The 18893-nt window shown below is 42.2% G+C and overlaps 1 protein-coding gene across 11 annotated transcripts in view; it reads right to left on the reverse strand.

The window, feature by feature from the left end:
• CHEK2 (checkpoint kinase 2) overlaps window positions 1-18893 on the reverse strand; it is a 50799-nt gene that overhangs the window by 22536 nt on the left and 9370 nt on the right. For all 11 annotated transcript variants that reach the window (XM_017978771.4, XM_078337181.1, XM_009008587.5 and 8 more), the window contains 5 exons: window positions 14315-14439; window positions 14049-14196; window positions 12874-12964; window positions 3833-3941; window positions 1583-1636 (listed from right to left, as the gene is read on the reverse strand). In XM_017978771.4, coding sequence (XP_017834260.1) covers window positions 1583-1636; window positions 3833-3941; window positions 12874-12964; window positions 14049-14196; window positions 14315-14439 — 527 coding nt within the window. The remainder of the gene's footprint in view (window positions 1-1582; window positions 1637-3832; window positions 3942-12873; window positions 12965-14048; window positions 14197-14314; window positions 14440-18893) is intronic.

Here is an 18893-nt window from a genome sequence, read left to right on the forward strand (position 1 = left end):
TACTTACACCCAGCCGGGCGAGAGCTCACACCTGTAAACAATCCCAGCTACTCGGGAAGCTGAGGCAGGAGAATCACTTGAACCTGGGAGGCAGAAGTGGCAGTGAGTGGAGATCATGCCACTGCACTCTGGCTTGGGCAACAGAACAAGACTCCGTCTCAAAAAAGAAAAGAAGAAAAGGCTGGGAGCGGTGGATCACACCTGTAATCCCAGCACTTTGGGAGGCCAAGGCGGGCAAATCACCTGAGGTCCGGAGATCAAGACTATCGTGAGTGACTAACACAGTGAAATCCCATCTCTACTAAAAATACAAAAAAAAATAGCTGGGCATGGTGGCGGCGCACGCCTGTTGTCCCAGCTACTCAGGAGGCTGAGGTAGGAGAATTACTTGAACCCAGGAGGCAGAGATTGCAGTGAGCTGAGAACACGCCACTGCAATACAGCCTGGGTGACAGTGAGAGACTCTGTCTCAAAAAAAAAAGAACTACTTACATCCAACAAGGCCACAGACACCATTTAATCAGATATAAGAACAGGATGTTGTCATACTTAATGGATATTCTTGGATTTATTTAGATTACTCCAAATAAAAGGTATTCAAAGATATTAAAACTTCAGGTATAACTAAGCCAAATTCACTAAAATCAGCACTGTCTTCTCCAACAAAATCAGTTGATCAAATGTCTATGAGATAGAATAATTACTACATCTTTTGGTTAAGAACTAACTCAGAAGAAACATCATGTAATTATTTAATCATAAAATCTTTATATAGTATTGTTCACTCAACATTTTGGAGCAAAATTCTTCATATCTAAATGACAGCGAGGCACGTGTGTGCATGTACACACAAGTTAAAGAACCCAGTTTAATATTTCTTAAATTTATTTTATTACTTTTTTATTTTTCTGAGACGGAGTTTCGCTTTTGTTACCCAGGCTGGAGTGCAATGGCGCGATCTTGGCTCACCGCAATCTCCACCTCCTGGGTTCAGGCTATTCTCCTGCCTCAGCCTCCTGAGTAGCTGGGACTACAGGCACACACCACCATGCCCAGCTAATTTTCTGCACTTCAGTAGAGACAGGGTTTCACTATTTTGACCAAGACGGTCTCGATCTCTTGACCTCGTGATCCACCCACCTCGGCCTCCCAAAGTGCTGGGATTACAGGCGTGAGCCACCGCGCCCAGCCCAATATTTTATTTTTTGAGACAGAGTCTTGCTTGATCGCCCAGGCTAGAGTGCAGTGGCATGATCTCAGCTCACTGCAACCTATGCTTCCCGGGTTCAAGTGTTTCTCCTGCCTCAGCCTCCTGAGTAACTGGGATTACAGGCATGTGCCACCATGCCCAGCTAATTGTTGTATTTTTAGTAGAGATGGGGTTTTACCATGTTGGCCAGGCTGGTCTCAAACTCCTGACCTGAGGTGATCCACCCACCTCAGCCTCCCAAAGTGCTAGGATTACAGATGTGACCCACCAAACGCAGCCAGTATTAGCTTTATTATACTGAAAGGCTTTATACTCCTCTCATATTTTGAGATAAATAAATATAAGTATGGATCATATCTTATTAATACTTACATGATTTAGCTTTTTCAAAATTTCTATTTCTGTTTCAACATTGAGAGCTGGGTCCTTTGATAAATAGAAAAACAGAGTTTATTAATAATAATAGTCACCAATATTTATTTATTTATTTATTTTGAGACAGAGTTTTGCCCTTGTTACCCAGGCTGGAGTGCAATGGCATGATTTCGGCTCACCACAACCTCCTCCTCCTGGGTCCAGGCAATTTTCCTGCCTCAGCCTCCTGAGTAGCTGGGATTACAGGCACGCACCATCATGCCCAGCTAATTTTTTGTAATTTTAGTAGAGACGGGGTTTCACCATGTTGACCAGGTTGGTCTCAATCTCTTGACCTCCTGATCCACCCGCCTCAGCCTCCCAAAGTGCTGGGATTGATTACAGGCGTGAGCCACCGTGCCCGGCAATTGCCAATATTTAAAAAAATTTACACTTAAACTTAGTTTACTAAATAAAGGCTGCCTGAGTTCCAAGCCCAGCTCTATTCCTACAAAGAAATCAAAGCCCAGAGGTCAATGACTTAAATACCTCACTTGAAATAACTTTGCAAAATACTTGGCAAATAGTAAGCATTCAATAAATGCCAGGCCCTGTGCCAAGCTCTTTATTTACAGAGATCATGTCTCATGAGCCTCAGAATCCCCAGCTGAAGGGGATTCTACAATTATCCCCATCTTACAGATGGGGTAAACAAGTCTCAGAAGACATAATGCACTTGCCCAAGTCTCCACAGTCAGAAACAAGTGTGCTTCCACTGTGTTCATGTTTAACTCGTCAACTCTACTTATTAGCTATGGAACTATTTACATTCATTAAAATGATAAACGAAACACATGGACAAGAAGGTGTTCGATTAAACTGTATAAGGAAAATGTTAAGTCAAATTTCTACTAATAGAGCAGATGCAGGTTCCAACTGCAACAGCAGGCTCACATATTTTCTGAAACTCTTGACAAGAGGAGGCTTCAGGGTACTAAAGTTGTTCTGTTACAATTCCAAAAGGATGAATCAAGTAACTCAACTTCCTGGGCTACACCCTCCACAGGCAAAGAGGAGATAGAATTACATATTTATATAAAATGAACTTCAGCTAAGAAACCCAGATGTTTAATTTTAAGAGCCTGCCTCTTCCTGTAAGCCGCTAAACTCATTACCAAGTCAGGGCATATTCTGATAATAAAATGGTCACAAAGAGTCCAATCTGATTCAAAGAATGAAATCAAAAAGTAAAACTTTACTCCCAGTTTTTAACAATCTAGTTGGTATTTTCTTCTCCTCAAAATGGGAAACAAATCTTAGAATCGCAGGGGAAAAGATCTATAACAAAGTGAACACAAAAAGGAAATTCCTCTTGCCATGTGAGAATGTCTACGGGGGAAAAATTGATCTTTAAAGAATGTGAAAGTATAATAGCCAGAAACAGCTGGCCACAAAGGAAAATGTGATTAGGGGCTGTGTTTTACATTACTTTGTTGGGTCACATGTGGAAAGACCAATGCATCTGGCCATCTCTCCCATACAGTAAATGTGGATTACAAAAATGTAGTAAAGTAAACAGCTGCTATAAAGGAAAACTATGTCAATGATTTAATTAAATTTTTAAAAATCTATGGCTGATCCATGAACCAAGGATACTCACTGCCATATTACCCAGAACAGCAAAGAATAAAAAGTTACCTAAATGAATGATCAGGCAGAGAAATTGTTAAATAAATTACGATAAAGTAAATGATATGAAAGCTCAGTCATCAAAAAGGATGTATTAGGGAAAAGTTTTTGCCATAATGCATTTGTGGAAAAGCAAAATACAAAACTGTATATATAAGATGATTTCAACCATCTAAAAACACGATTTCATCTGAACAAAAACTAGGAGGAAAAGGAAAACTGAAAACAGCTGTGGGGTTACAGTGGGGATTATGGCTGAATTTTTTTCTCTAATTTCCTGTCATTTATTGTAAAAACAATCTTGTAACAACTCTGAACTTGGAAGGAGAAAAAAAAAAAACTTCCCGCTATGCTCATTATTATGTACAATTAAATACTTGTGGAACCAAACTGTCTATAAGTAAAAGTTTCTAGATTAATCAAAGATGCCTCCAAATTTTCCATGTTCTTTGATACTCACAAATTCATCCATCTAAGTAGGGAGTTGTTCCTGAGATTGAAGATCATCAACCTAAGATTATTTTGGGAAGTTATGAAGAAGTCTCAACACAAGGTGAGCAGCCTTTTAATGGTACTTACTGCCTCTCTTTCTGAACCAATGGCAAACTTCCTTTTGCTGATGATCTTTATGGCTACTTTCTTACATGTTTTCCTCTCGAAAGCCAGCTTTACCTCTCCACAGGCACCACTAGGGGTAAAAACAAAGACAGTGATTGTCTGAATGTTTTTAATTATGAGACCTACCAATCCTGAGTCCGCTGCTTCAAGTATTACAATTTACAGACATTCCATATAACAACACTTCCAGGACGGGCGCAGTGGCTCAAGCCTGTAATCCCAGCACTTTGGGAGGCTGAGGCGGGTGGATTACGAGGTCAAGAAATCGAGACCATCCTGGTCAACATGGTGAAACCCCATCTCTACTAAAAATAGAAAAAATTAGCTGGGCATGGTGGCACGCACCTGTAGTCTCAGCTACTCAGGAGGCTGAGGCAGGAGAATTGCCTAAACCCAGGAGGCGGAGGTTGCAGTGAGCCAAGATCGCATCATTGCACTCCAGCCTGGGTAACAAGAGCGAAACTCTGTCTCCAGAAAAAAAAAACAAACCCCGGCCAGGCACGGTGGCTCAAGCCTGTAATCCCAGCACTTTGGGAGGCCGAGGCGGGTGGATCACGAGGTCAAGAGATCGAGACCATCCCAGTCAACATGGTGAAACCCCGTCTCTACTAAAAATACAAAAATTAGCTGGGCATGGTGGTGCGTGCCTGTAATCCCAGCTACTCAGGAGGCTGAGGCAGGAGAATTGCCTGAACCCAGGAGGCGGAGGTTGCGGTGAGCCGTGATCGCGCCATTGCACTCCAGCCTGGGTAACAAGAGCAAAACTCCGTCTCAAAAAAAAAAAAAAAAAACCCTTTCATTGTCCCTGTTTGCAGAGGACACAGTGGAACTTCATCAGTGTAAAATGTCAAGGGTTTAACAGCCAACAACACTAAGTCAGCTCCAAATTCCACTTTTGAGCTGAGTGATACAAACATGAGTCTTACTGCAGCCCTGGATTGTGCAATTCCCAGAAAGATACTAAGAGAAAAATGAGAGAAATTATCTGAGAGGTCAGAAAAACATTAACTAGAAACAGTCCTCCCTAGTCAAAAATGAGTGCCCTAAACAAGTAACAGTAAACAGACTCTGCAAAAGAATAACTTCAACGGATACATTTCTTCCCTTTTTATTTTCTGTGTTCAAAGGAAGTGCATAAGCAGTTGACAGCATGAATTGCACTTCAAATCAAATTACCTAAGAAACCAAGTGTTACACAATTAGCCTACTATCAGCAACCTCTCAGAGAATTTGCAGTTAATTGGGATACTACTCACAGAGGAGGAATGCTATCCAAGCTATCACCCAGGACACACTTAATCCTCAGTAGGATCTGTCCTCCGAAGCTTGGGTCAGCCCAAGATAATGGCTACTAGAGCATCAATTACCCATTATGAAGTGGACTATTCTTCTATTGTGGGTTTTGAAGGGGTGAGTTGACAGGTTTACCAAGACATCTTTTTTATTGTGTTAAATATACTAACACAAAATTTACCACTGTAATCATTTTAAAGTGTACAATTCAGTGGCATTAAGTACACTACCCATGTTTACAACCACCAGCATCTAATTCCAGAACTTTCTCTTTAGCTCAAATGGAAAAATTGTACCTTTTAAGCAATCAAGCCATCACTCTTCACTTTACCCTGTCCCCAGCCCTCAGCCCCCAGCCACTGGAAACCACTAATCTGCTTTCTCTCTCTGTTGATTTGCCTATTTTGAATATTTCATATCGATGAAATCATACAATATGTAGCTTTTTGTGTCTGGATTCTTTCATTCAGGGTAATGCCATAACATCTGTGGTACTTCATTCCTTTTTACAGCTGAATAATATTCCGTTACACGGAAATACCATATTTTGCTTATCTATTCGTCTTCTGGTGGACATTTATTTGGGTTGTTTCTACCTTTTGTAAATGGCTTCTTCATACGACAACAAAAGCTTAAGCAACGAAAGAAAAAGAGAGGAATCAGACTTCTTCATTGTGACTAGAGATGCTATGAACATTCACGCAGAAGTTCTTATCTGAGTACTTGGTTTCTTGTTCTCTTCATATTTTTTTGAGACATAGGCTGGATCTGTCACCCAGGCTGGAGTGCAGTGGCACGATCTCGGCTCACTGCTTAAAGCAATTCTCATGCCTCAGCCTCCCAAGTAGCTGGGATTACAGGTGTGTGCCACCCCGTGCAGCTAATTTTTTTAAGAGACTAATTTAAAAAAAAAAATGTCTTTTTTAATAAAGACAGGGTTTTACCATGTTGGTCAGGCTGGTCTTGAACTCCCAACCTCAGGTGATCCGCACACCTTGGCCTCCAAAGTGCTTGGATTACAGGCGTGAGCCACCATGCCCAGCCTAAAATTTTTAAGAGACAGAATTTCACCATGTTGGCCAGGCTGGTCTAAAACTCCTGACTTTAAGTGATCTACCCACCTCAGCCTCCCAAAGTGCTCGGATTATAGATGTGTGCCCATGCCTGGCTTGAATACTTGTTTTTAAAATTGGGAAATTTATACACATAGGAGGAGAATTTCTGGGTCACATGATAATTTGGTTTACCTTTTTTGTTGTTGTTTGTTGTTTTTATTTCTCTTTTTTTGAGATGGAGTTTTGCTCTTGTTGCCCAGGCTGGAGTGCAATGGCACAATCTCGGCTCACCGCAACCTCCACCTCCCGGGTTCAAGCAGTTCTCCTACCTCACCCTCCCAAGTAGCTGGGATTACAGGCGTGCACCACCGTGCCCGGCTAATTTTCTATTTTTAGTACAGATGGGGTTTCTCCATGTTGGCTAGGCTGCTCTCGAACTCCTGACCACAGGTGATCCACCCTCCTTGGCCTCCTAAAGTGCGGGGATCACAGGTGTGAGCCACCATGCCAAGCCGCCCAGCTGCAAGCCATATATCTGATAAAAGCTTATATCCAGAATAGATAAAGAAATCTTAGAACTCTACAATAAAAAAACAAACAACCTGCAATTTAAAAATGGGCAAGGTCTCACTCTGTTGCCCAGGCTGGAGTGCAGCGGCTCCATCTCGGCTCACTGCAACCTCCACCTCCCAGGTTCAAGTGATTCTCCTGCCTCAACCTCCTGAGTAGCTGGGACTACCGGCACGTGCCACCATGCCCAGCTCATTTTTGGCATTTTTAGTAGAGATAAGATTTCACTGTGTTAGCCAGAATGGTCTCGATCTCCTGACCCCGTGATCTGCCTGCCTTGGCCTCTCAAAATGCTGAGATTACAGGCATGAGCCACTGCACCCAGCCTGTGCTATAGTTTCTAGACAAAGAAACTATCAGTCTGCAGCCCTTGGTAGCCATTTTTCCTGCCACATAGAGAGAACAACTCTACAGTAAGGCAATAAACATCTGATTCAATAGATGGAGCTAGAGCCCTGGTGACACTGTGGGAGCTCTTCGATGCAGTCAATGATAAAGTCAAACAGACCATCAAAACTCAAAGACCAGAGAGTAAAGCTTAATACCGCCTAGAACCTGCCATGCCTGAAGTAAGGTTTGTCTGTTTTTTGTTTTGAGATGGAGTCTCACTTTGTCACCCAGGCTGGAGTGTAATGGCGCCATTTCTACCCACTGCAACCTGCGCCGCCGGCGATCAAGCCATTCTCCTGCCTCAGCCTCCCAAGTAGCCGGGACTACAGGTATGTGCCATCAAACCCAGTTAATCTGTATATTTTTAGTAGAGAAGGGGCTTCACTATGTCAGCCAAGCTGGTCTCAAACTCCTGACCTCAAGTAATCCACTCATCTTAGCCACCCACAGTACAAGGATTACCAGTGAGCCACCATTCCCTGTCTGCCTCTCTATATCCCAGTTACAAAAGCCAGTAAATTTTTTCTCTTACCTGACTCATATGAGTTTCTGTCATCTGCCACAAGTTAGAGAATTTTTATTAAATTCTCCCTCAGAAAAACATTGAATTCCATACATTTCTTCTTTTTTTTTTTTTCCTCCTGAGACATGCTCTCACTCTATCACCCACCTCCTGGCCTCAGGTAATCCTTCCACCTCCATCTTCCAAGTAGCTGGGACTACAGGTACAACCCGCCAAGCTCAGCTAACTTTTTCTATTTTTTTCTAGAAACAAGATTTCACCATGTTGCCCAGACTGGTCTCAAACTCCTGGACTCAAACAATACACCTACCTCAGCTTCCCAAAGTGCTGGGGTTACAGGCACGAGCCATCATACCCAGCCTCATACTTTTATTTTTTGAGACAGAGTCAAACTTTTGCCCAGGGTGGAATGGAGTGGCATGACCTCGGCTCACTGCAACCTCCACCTCCCAGGTTCAAGCTATTCTCCTGCCTCAGCCTCCCGAGTAGCTGAGATTACAGACATGCACCACCATACTGGCTAATTTTTGTATTTTTAGTAGAGATGGGGTTTCACCATGTTGGCCAAGCTGGTCTCAAACCCCCGACCTCAGGTAATCTGCCCGCCTCAGCCTCCCAAAGTGCTAGGATTACAGGCGTGAGCCACTACACCCAGCCCATACATTTCTTAAGAAAGGGTTTGACAGCCAGGTGCAGTGGCTCATGCCTGTAATCCCAGCACTTTGGGAGGCCAAAGTGGGTGAATCACAAGGTCAAGAGATCAAGACGATTCTGGCCAACATGGTGAAACCCCGTCTCTACTAAAAAATACAAAAATTAGCTGGGAGTGGTGGCACATGCCTGTAGTCCCAGCTACTCGGGAGGCTGAAGCAAGAGAATTGCTTCAACCCAGGCAGTGGAGGTTGCAGTGAGCCAAGATAGCGCCACTACACTCCAGCCTGGCAACAGAACGAGACTCCATCTCAAAAAAAAAAAAAAGAAAAAGAAAGGGTTTGACAGTTGACAGTGAGATTCCAAGCAACCAGTGCAAATATGAAAACACAATCAGTTACGGAATTCAGTATCAATAAACTAAAATTTCTCCCCTATGATACAGAGGGATACCAGGATTAACTCTACATTGCAGGAATATGGATAATTATTTCCTTTCATGTACCTTTTTTTTTTTTGAGAGAGTCTCATACTGTCGCCCAGGCTGGAGTGCAGTGGTGTGATCTTGGGTCACTGCAACCTCCGCCCCACAGGTTCAAGCGATTCTCCTGCCTTAGCCTCCCAAGTAGCTGGGATTACAAGTGCCCGCCACCATGCCCATCTAATTTTTTGTATTTTTAGTAGAGATGAGGTTTCACCATGTTAGTCGATCACTCAGGTGATTGACCCGACTAGGCCTCCCTAAATGCTGGGATTACAGGTGTGAGCCACCTTACCCAGCCACACTATTTATGTACTTTATACTTTCATGTTTCCAAAAATATCAGTAGAAAAATATTTGTGAGAAGGGAAGGGGGATGAAGAGCATTTTGTAAAGTAGTAACAATACCCTGATACTTTTCCTAAAGAAATGGTTCTCAAAGTATAACTGGATAACCCCAAGGACCCCAAGACCTTGCAGGGCATCCATAAAGCCAAACTATGTTCAGAATAATACTAACACATTATTTGTGCTTTCCATTCACATTAGCTCTTAAGTATGGAGTTTTTTAGAGGCTACACGGCATGTGACATCACAGTAGACTGAATGAAGAAGCAAATATCAGAATCTAGCCATGTTCTAACTAGCCACATGTCAAAAAAATTTGCAAAAATGTCAAACAATGCTTCTCTTCTCACTAACCTTTTTAGTAATAATTTTTCATTAAAAATGTTACTCATCTTAACATGTAGCAAGTTTACTTAATGAATTAATATAAAAATGGCTTGGGCAAGTGCAGTGGTTCACACCTAAAATCACAACACTTTGAGAGGCTAAGGCAAGAGGATGACTTGAGCCCAGGAGGTAGAGACAAGCCTAGGCAACATAGCAGGACGTCATCTCTGCAATTGAAAAAAAAAAATAAGGCCTGTAATCCCAGCACTCTGGGAGGCCAAGGCAGGTAGATCACCTGAGGTCAGGAGTTCCAGACCAGCCTGACTAACATGGTGAAACCCCCGTCTTTACTAGAAATACAAAAAAAAAGTAGCCAGGTGTGGTGGCAGGCACTTGTAATCTCAGCTACTTTGGAGGCTGATGCAGGAGAATCACTTGAACCCAGGAAGCGGAGGTTGCAGTGGGCTGAGACCACGCCACTGCATTCCATCCTGGGCAACAAGAACAAAAGTCTGTCTCAAAAATAAAATAAAATAAAATAAAAACGAGCTGGGTGTGGTGCCACATGCCTGTAGTCCCATCTACTCGGGAGGCTGAGGTGGGAAGATTGCTTGAACCTGAGAGATCAAGGCTGCCAACAACAAGAAAAAAAAGCTGCCCTGAGCTGTGGTCAAACTACTACAGAGCAAGAGCAAGACCTTCACTTAAAACAAAAAAGCAGGCCGGGCATAGTGACTCACACCTGTAATCCAAGCAATTTGGAGGCCAAGGCAGGCAGATCACCTGAGGTCAGGAGTTCAAGACCAGCCTGACCAACATGGTGAAATGCCATCTTTAAAATATATATATATATATATATATATATATAATCAATTTTAATGTCTAATACAGTAAATATCAATAGATGTAAGCCACATAAACAGAAGCTCTTTGGAGTCCTCAATAATTTTTAAGAATGTGAGGTGTCCTGAGTCCAAAATTTTTGAGAACTTTAACCCAAGTTACGTTCAATTGTAGGTTTCACTTCACATCCCAAGATGACAAAAATTCTAAACAGCACAGAAATACAGTAACCATATTTTTTGGGAGGTGATTAAAAAACAAATTCCAAAATTGATTGTGGTGATGGCTTCACAACTCTGTGAATACACTAAAAATCACTAAATTGCACTCTAAATGGGTACATTATATGGTATATAAATTGTATCTCAGTGACGTCACCCTTAAAAAGTTATCACCAATAAAATTCATGAGGCGAAAGAGTTAATTTAATCATTATCAAATACATCAATGATATACCTATCATGATGTATGAACAGAGAAATGCAAATTAAAACCATAATGACGTATCACCTCAAGCCTATTAGAATGGCCATTATCGAAAAGATGAATAACAAGTGTTGAAGAGGATGTGAAGGAAAGAGAACCCTGGTAAATTGTTGGTGGGAATATAAATTGGTACAGCCGTTTTGGAAAATAGTATGAAGGTTCTTCAAAAAACTAAAATTATAATTACCATATGATTCAGCAATCCCACTTCTAGATATATATCCAAAAAAATTTTAAATCAGTATGCTGAAGAGATATCTGCACTCCCATGTTCATTTCAGCATTATTCACAACAGCCAAGATAGGGAAGCAACCTAAGCATCCATCAACAAATGAACAAAGTAAATGTGGTGTATATATACATAATGAAATACTATACACCCAGCAAAGCACAGTGGCTCACACCTGTAATCCTAGCACATTGGGAGGCTGAGGCAGGTGGATTGCTTAATGTCAGGGGTTCAAGACCAGCCTGGTCAACATGGTGAGACCCCATCGCTACACAAAATACAAAAATTAGCCAGGTGTGGTGGTACAAGCCTATAGTCCCAGCTACTTGGGAGGCTGAGGTGGAAGGATCACTGGAGCCCAGGAGATGGAGATTGCAGTGAGACAAGATTGTGCCACTGCACTCCAGTCTGGGCAACACAGGAAGACACACACACACACACACACACACACACACACACACACAAAAAGGAAATAAAAAAAGAAATACTTGGCTGGGTGTGGTGGCTCACACCATTAATCCCCGCACTTCAGGAGGCTGAGGCAGGAGGATAGCTTGAGCCCAGGAGTTCAAGACCAGCCCTGGCAACACAGCATGACCTCATCTCTAAAAAACAAAAACACACATTAACTGTGCATGGTGCTGAATGCCTGATTTCCCTTGACCTGGGAAATCAAGGCCACAGTGAGCTCTGATCATGCCACTACACTCCAGCCTGGGTAACAGAGCAATACTCTGTCTCACAAAGAAATAAATAGGCCATGCACTGTGGCTCATGCCTGTAATCCTAGCACTTTGGGAGGCCGAGGCGGGTGGATCACCAGCGGTCAGGAGTTCAAGACCAGCCTGGCCAACATGGTATAACCCTGTCTCTAAAAAAATAAAAATAAAAAATGAAGAAATAAGATAAAAATACATTAAAATGACTGTAGGCAATAACTCACAAAAATAAAAATAAAAAATCACAGCACTTTGGGAAACCAAGGCAGGTGGATCAACCGAAGTCGGGAGTTCAAGACCAGACTGACCAACATGGAGAAACCTTGTCTCTACTAAAAATACAAAATTAGTCGGGTGTGGTGGTGCACACCTGTAATCCCAGCTACTCAGGAGGCTGAGGCAGGAGAATCGCTTAAACCTGGGAAGCAGAGGTTGCAGTGAGCCAAGATCGCGCCATTGCACTCCAGCCTGGACAACAAGAGCAAAAATCTGTTTAAAAAAATAATAATAATAATTAATAAATAATGAATGGCAGGGTGCGGTGGCTCATGCCTGTAATCCCAGTACTTTGGGAGGCCAAGGCGGGCGAATCACCTGAGGTCGGGAGTTCAAGACCAGCCTGACCAACATGGAGAAACCCCACCTTTACTAAAAACACAAAATTAGCTGGGCATAGTGGCGTGTGCCTGTAATGCCAGCTACTCGGGAGGATGAGGCAGGAGAATCACTCGAACCCAAGAGGCAGAGGTTGCAGTGAGACAAGATCACGCCACTGCACTCCCACCTGGGCAACAAGAGCAAAACTCAGTGAAAGAAAAGAAAGGAAAAGAAGAGAAGAGAAGGAAGGAAGGAGGAGAGAAAGAGAAAGAGAGAGAGAAAGGGAAGAAAAAGGAAGGAAGGAAGGAAGGAAGGAAGGAAGGAAGGAAGGAAGGAAGGAAGGAAGGAAGGAAGGAAGGAGAGCGGGAGTGAGAAAGAAGTAAGGAAGGACAGAAGGAAAGAAGGAAGGAAAGAATCAGAAATGAGAAACTACCAATCACAAATGTATAAGGAAAAAATGAAGTATAGTTACATAAGAAAATAATTTACCTTCCAAGAGTTTTTGACATGATGTATTCATCTCTTAATGCCTTAGGATAAACCGACTGATCATCTACAGTCAGATCAAAAAAGACAAAAACTAAGGAAAAAAAGAGTAAAAATGGGTGTCATTAATTTAGTCACAAGAGAAGATCATGATTCTAAAATTTAATAGTCATATGGAATATAAGACAATTCTTTACTACATTTATCATGTAAACTTAAGGAAATCAGTTCAGTAAGCTAATATATATTGTAAAACCCTTGAGAGAAATAAATTAAAGTCAAATTTCATGCTTCAATGGAACTATAAGCATCACTCCAATGGTAGTACAGGAAATCTGTAACACAACATTATTTATATTCCTTGACCTCAGAAGATTAATCAATTACACCAGCATAAAATGCCCATGCAGATTTCCACAGGCCCAGAATCAGAAAGCAATCAGTCTAAGCCTAGAAAAATGGTCTAGGCAAGTAAATGTCCCAATGAAAATCAGGCCATCAGTATCACCACGCTGGCATTATCATCTCTCAGCCATTTATACCTTTACATACCTGGTATTAAGTTTTTTGTAGCACAAAGTACATTCAACATATTTGTAAAGTTAGGTAAATAGCATTTTTCTAAACAAAATACCTTTTTTCTCCATTATTTGGGCTGTATCTAAAAAAAAGTCTAAAAAAATTTTGTTGTTGTTGTTTTTGGAGAGAGTATCACTCTGTTGTCCAGGCTGGAGTGCAGTGGCATGATCTCGGCTCACTACAACCTCTACCTCAAGGTCAGGAGTTCAAGACCAGCCTAGCCAACATGGTGAAACCCTGTCTCTACTAAAAACACAAAAAATAGCTGAGTGTGGTGGCGGGCACCTGTAATCCCAGCTATTCAGGAGGCCAAGGCAGGAGAATCACTTGAACCCAGGAGGTGAAGGTTGCAGTGAGCTGAGATTGTGCCATTGCACTCCAGCCTGAACAATAGGGCAAAACTCCATCTCCAAAACAAAACAAAACAAATCTGTCTGGATGGAACTTTTTCATAATTTAATAATGCAACTATGACAGAGAAGTTGAATCTTGAATGCTAACTTACTCATCGTTACTTAAACCACACTCTGTAAGGATACGACAAATTTTCCTCCTGTATGGGAGTGAAAAAAAATTCAGTAACCATAAGATGATATTACCTTTATTTCTGCTCAGTGAAAGTGCAATTTCAGAATTGTTATTCAAAGGACGGCGTTTTCCTTTCCCTACAAGCTCTGTATTTACAAAGGTTCCATTGCCACTATGATCTTCAATGTATGCAATGTAAGAGTTTTTAGGACCCAATTCCTAAAATACAGAACATTTTATTTCAAACTTTTAAAAGCAAAGATTTATAGTGGGAAAATACCTAAAAGCAATGAATAGATTACCAGCTTTCCTAAATACATGGGTATTTGTCACCTACCCTGAAGATCCGAAAGTGTTTCTTGCTATATGTCCGGTATTTATCTGTTCTTTTCAGCAGTGGTTCGTCAAAACAATATTCACAGCTTTTGTCCCTCCCAAACCAGTAGTTGTCATTCACACACTCTGTAATACAAAAGCATGCATCAGAGGGCTCTTGAATTTCATGTAACAAATATGTTTAAAAATTGCTCATAAATGCTACTTGTAGGAAAATAGCCTAAGAAGGCAATCAGAATGATGAATCTGCTTATCAAGATTTTATAACATTAAAAATTAGGAGACAAAAGACAACATTTACCAGTAAGTTTAACCAATGGCAGTTTATCTATAATCACATGGCCGGGGGCAGTGGCTCACACCTGTGATCTCGGCACTTTGAGAGGCTGAAGCAGGAGGATCACTTGACCCCAGGAGTTCATGACCAGCGTGGGCACATAGGGGTCACCCATCTCTACCATAAATTTAAAAATTAGCCTGGGCAACATGGTGAAACCCCATCTCTACAAAAAATAAAAAATTAGCAGGGTCCCTGTGGTCTCAGATACTCAGGAGGCTGAGATGGGAGAATCACTTAAGCCTGGGAGGTTGAGGCTGCAGTGAGCTGAGATAGCGCCACTGCACACTAGCCTGGGGGTGACAGAATGAAACCCTATTTCCTTTTTTTTTTTTTTTTGAGACAGAGTCTTGCTCTGTCACCAGGCTAGAGTGCACCGGCGAAATCTCGGCTTACTGCAACTTCTGCCTCCTGGGTTCAAGCAATTCCCCTGCCTCAGCCCCCTCAAGTAGCTGGGACTACAGGCATGCATCACCATACCTGGCTAACTTTTTGTATTTTAGTAGAGATGGGGTTTCACCATGTAGGCCAGGATGGTCTTGATCTCCTGACCTTGTGATCCGCACACATCGACCTCCGAAAGTGCTGGGATTACAGGTGTGAGCCACCACATCTGGCCTGACCCTGTTTCAAAAAATTAACCAGATGCGGTGGTGCAGCTACTCAAGAGGCTGAAGCAGAAGGACCACTTGAGCTTGAGGAGTTGATGCTACAGTGGGCTGTGATCCTGCCACTGCACTCTAGCCTGGGCAACACAGCAAGACTTTTCTCAAAAAAACAAACCAATAGATATATTAAATATTTATTTATTTTATGTTATTATATATGTAATTGGCATTATGCATATATATTTATTATATAAGTTACCTTAAACATAATTACATATTTATATATAATGTATTATATATTTACAACATATTTTTATATAAAATATACATTATATATGTAATATACATGCAAATATATGCAAAATATAATTATATGTTGTATATATTGTAAACTAATCTAATGTTACATGTGTATATATATGCACACATACATATATGCACATACATATATGCACATACATATATATATAACTGAAATAACAAATAGTCATTAAAAATTCTTGAGTAATTTTTAATGACTTGGACAATACAGTAACTTCCTGCTTATTACCTTCCTGAGGCTTTCCACAACACTTAGCATAAAATCTGCACACTTCATCATGGCCTATGAGATGCTCAGGGTCTGGCCCTGCCACCATGCCAGCCCCACCTCATACCCCTCTCCCCTTGCTCATGACGACCAGCACCACCGGCCTCCTTTCACTACCCCCGAGAGTGCTGGGTTCAACCTACTTGGTGGTCTTAGCACTTCTTCCCCAACTACCTGAATGGCTCATTTCACCTTGCCTTTTTTATTTTTGAGACGGAGTTTCGCTCTTGTTACCCAGGCTGGAGTGCAATGGCGTGATCTCGGCTCACCGCAACCTCCGCCTCCCAGGTTCAGGCAATTCTCCTGCCTCAGACTCCTGAGTAGCTGGGATTACAGGCGCGCGCCACCATGCCCAGTTAATTTTTTGTATTTTTAATAGAGATGGGGTTTCACCATGTCAACCAGGATGGTCTCGATCGCTTGACCTTGTGATCCACCCGCCTCGGCCTCCCGAAGTGCTGGGATTACAGGCGTGAGCCACCACGCCGGGCCCTCACCTTGCCTTTTATATAGATACTATCTACACAATATGATCTGCCTTTTATACAGATACTATCTACACAATATGATCTGCCTTTTGGACTCTACTATCATCTCCTACTCAGTTTTCTATATAAACATTACTCGCCTGCTATCATAATGTTATCCTGTTAATATTTCTTTTTGAGTATGGGCCACAACTGGAAATTACCTTGCTTATTTGTATATTTCCTTCCCACCTCCCTGAATTAGAACATAACCTCCAGGAGGGCAGCTGGAGACCTCTTGTTTAACAGCACAACTCCAGCACTTGGAACACTGCACATGGCAGGCAATTAAATGTTCATTGCAAGACAGAGTAGAGAAAATATTAGTAACTCCTATCAGAAAAAGTACTGATTTTCCTAATAAATGTTAATAAATCGACAAAAAAGATACACAGTCCAGTAGAACAATGGGTAAAGGACATGAAAAGATAATTTACAAGAAACAAATGCAACTGGCTCAGACATATGAAAGGTGACCAAGCTAACTCAATATAAAAAAATTTAGAAATCGGCCAGGCACAATGGCTCAAGCCTGTAATCCCAGCACTTTGGGAGGCTGAGGCGGGTGGATCACGAGGTCAAGAGATCGAGACCATCCTGGCCAACATGGTGAAACCCCGCCTCTACTAAAAATACAAAAATTAGCTGGGCATGGTGGCGTGTGCCTGTAATCCCAGCTACTCGGCAGGCTGAGGCAGGAGAACTGCTTGAACCCGGGAGGCGGAGGTTGCAGTGAGCTGAGATTGTGCCACTGTACTCCAGCCTGGCGCCTGGTGACAAAGTGAAACTCTGTCTCAAAAAAGAGGGAGGGAGGGAGGGAGGGAGGGAGGGAGGAAGGAAGGAAGGAAGGAAGGAAGGAAGGAAGGAAGGAAGGAAGGAAATGTAGAAATCAAAAACACATTAACACTTCATGTTTTACCTACTAGATTAGCAAAAATCCAAAAATTTCATATCACCCTGTGCTGGCAAGAGGTACGAAAAAGCAGGTACTCTCATGCATTGCCAGTGAGAACATAATTTATACACACATTGTATATAATTGTTTTGGGAGGACAATTTAGCAAGATCTATCAAAACTACATATGGGCTATGTGTGACGGCTCATGCCTGTAATCCCAGTACTTTGGGAGGCCGAGGAAGGAGGATCACTTGAGCCAAGAAGTCCAGGCTACAGTGAGCCGTGATTGCACCACTAACTTCAGGGCAACAGAGTGAGACCCTGTCTCTAAAATCAAAGAAAAAGGGCCGGGCGCGGTGGCTCACGCCTGTAATCCCAGCACTTTGGGAGGCCGAGGCGGGTGGATCACGAGGTCAAGAGATCGAGATCATCCTGGTCAACAAGGTGAAACCCCGTCTCTACTAAAAATACAAAACTTAGCTGGGCATGGTGGTGCACGCCTATAGTCCCAGCTACTCGGGAGGCTGAGGCAGGAGAACTGCTTGAACCCAGGAGGCGGAGGTTGCGGTGAGCCGAGATCCTGCCATTGCACTGCAGCCTGGGTAACAAGAGCGAAACTCCGTCTCAAAAAAAAAAAAAAGACTGAATAGATAATCAAAATATCCACTACAAAGAAAAGTGCAGTCCCAGATAGCCTCACATTAGCTTGAGCAACATAGGGAGACCCCATCTCTATCAAAATAAAAAAATTAGCCATGTGTAGTGGCATATGCCTGTACCAGCTACTCAGGAGGCTAAGGTAGGAGTTGGGCCTGTGAAGTCAAGGCTGCAGTGAAATGTGATCGTGCCACTGCACTCCAGCCTAGGAAACAGAGTGAGACTCTGTCTCAAAAAAAAAAAAAAGAAAAAGAAAAAAGAAACAGATGGCTGGCTTCATTTTAAATTCTATCAAATATGTAAAGATTAATACCAATTATTCTCAGACTTTTCCAAGAACTACAAGAGGGAACACTGTCAACTCATCTATGAAGCCAATAATACTCTGATACCAATACCAGACAGAGACATCACAATAAAACCACAAACCAATATCCCTTATGAATATAGATACAAAAATCCTCAACAAAACAGTAGCAAACTAAATCCAGCAACATATAAAAAAGATTACACATGATCAAGTAAGATTTAACCCAGGAAGCCAGGCGCGGTGGCTCAAGCCTGTAATCGCAGCACTTTGGGAGGCCGAGGCAGGTGGATCACGAGGTCAAGAGATCGAGACTATCCTGGTCAACATGGTGAAACCCCGTCTCTACTAAAAATACAAAACTTAGCTGGGCATGGTGGCGCAGCCTGTAGTCCCAGCTACTCGGGTGGCTGACATAGAAGAATTGCTTGAACCCAGGAGGCGGAGGATGCGGTGAGCTGAGATCGCGCCATTGCACTCCAGCCTGGGTAATTGGAGCGAAACTCCATCTCAAAAAAATAAAAAATAAAAAAAGAATTAACCCACAAAAGCTTGGCTGGTTTAACATCTGAAAACCAACTAATATAATACACAGTAACAACAGAATGGAGGATAATAGAGAAACAATTTTTGGCAAAACTCAGCACCTTTTTATAA

Source organism: Callithrix jacchus, chromosome 1, assembly GCF_049354715.1.
Source record: "Callithrix jacchus isolate 240 chromosome 1, calJac240_pri, whole genome shotgun sequence".
Taxonomy (NCBI): Eukaryota; Metazoa; Chordata; class Mammalia; order Primates; family Cebidae; genus Callithrix; species Callithrix jacchus.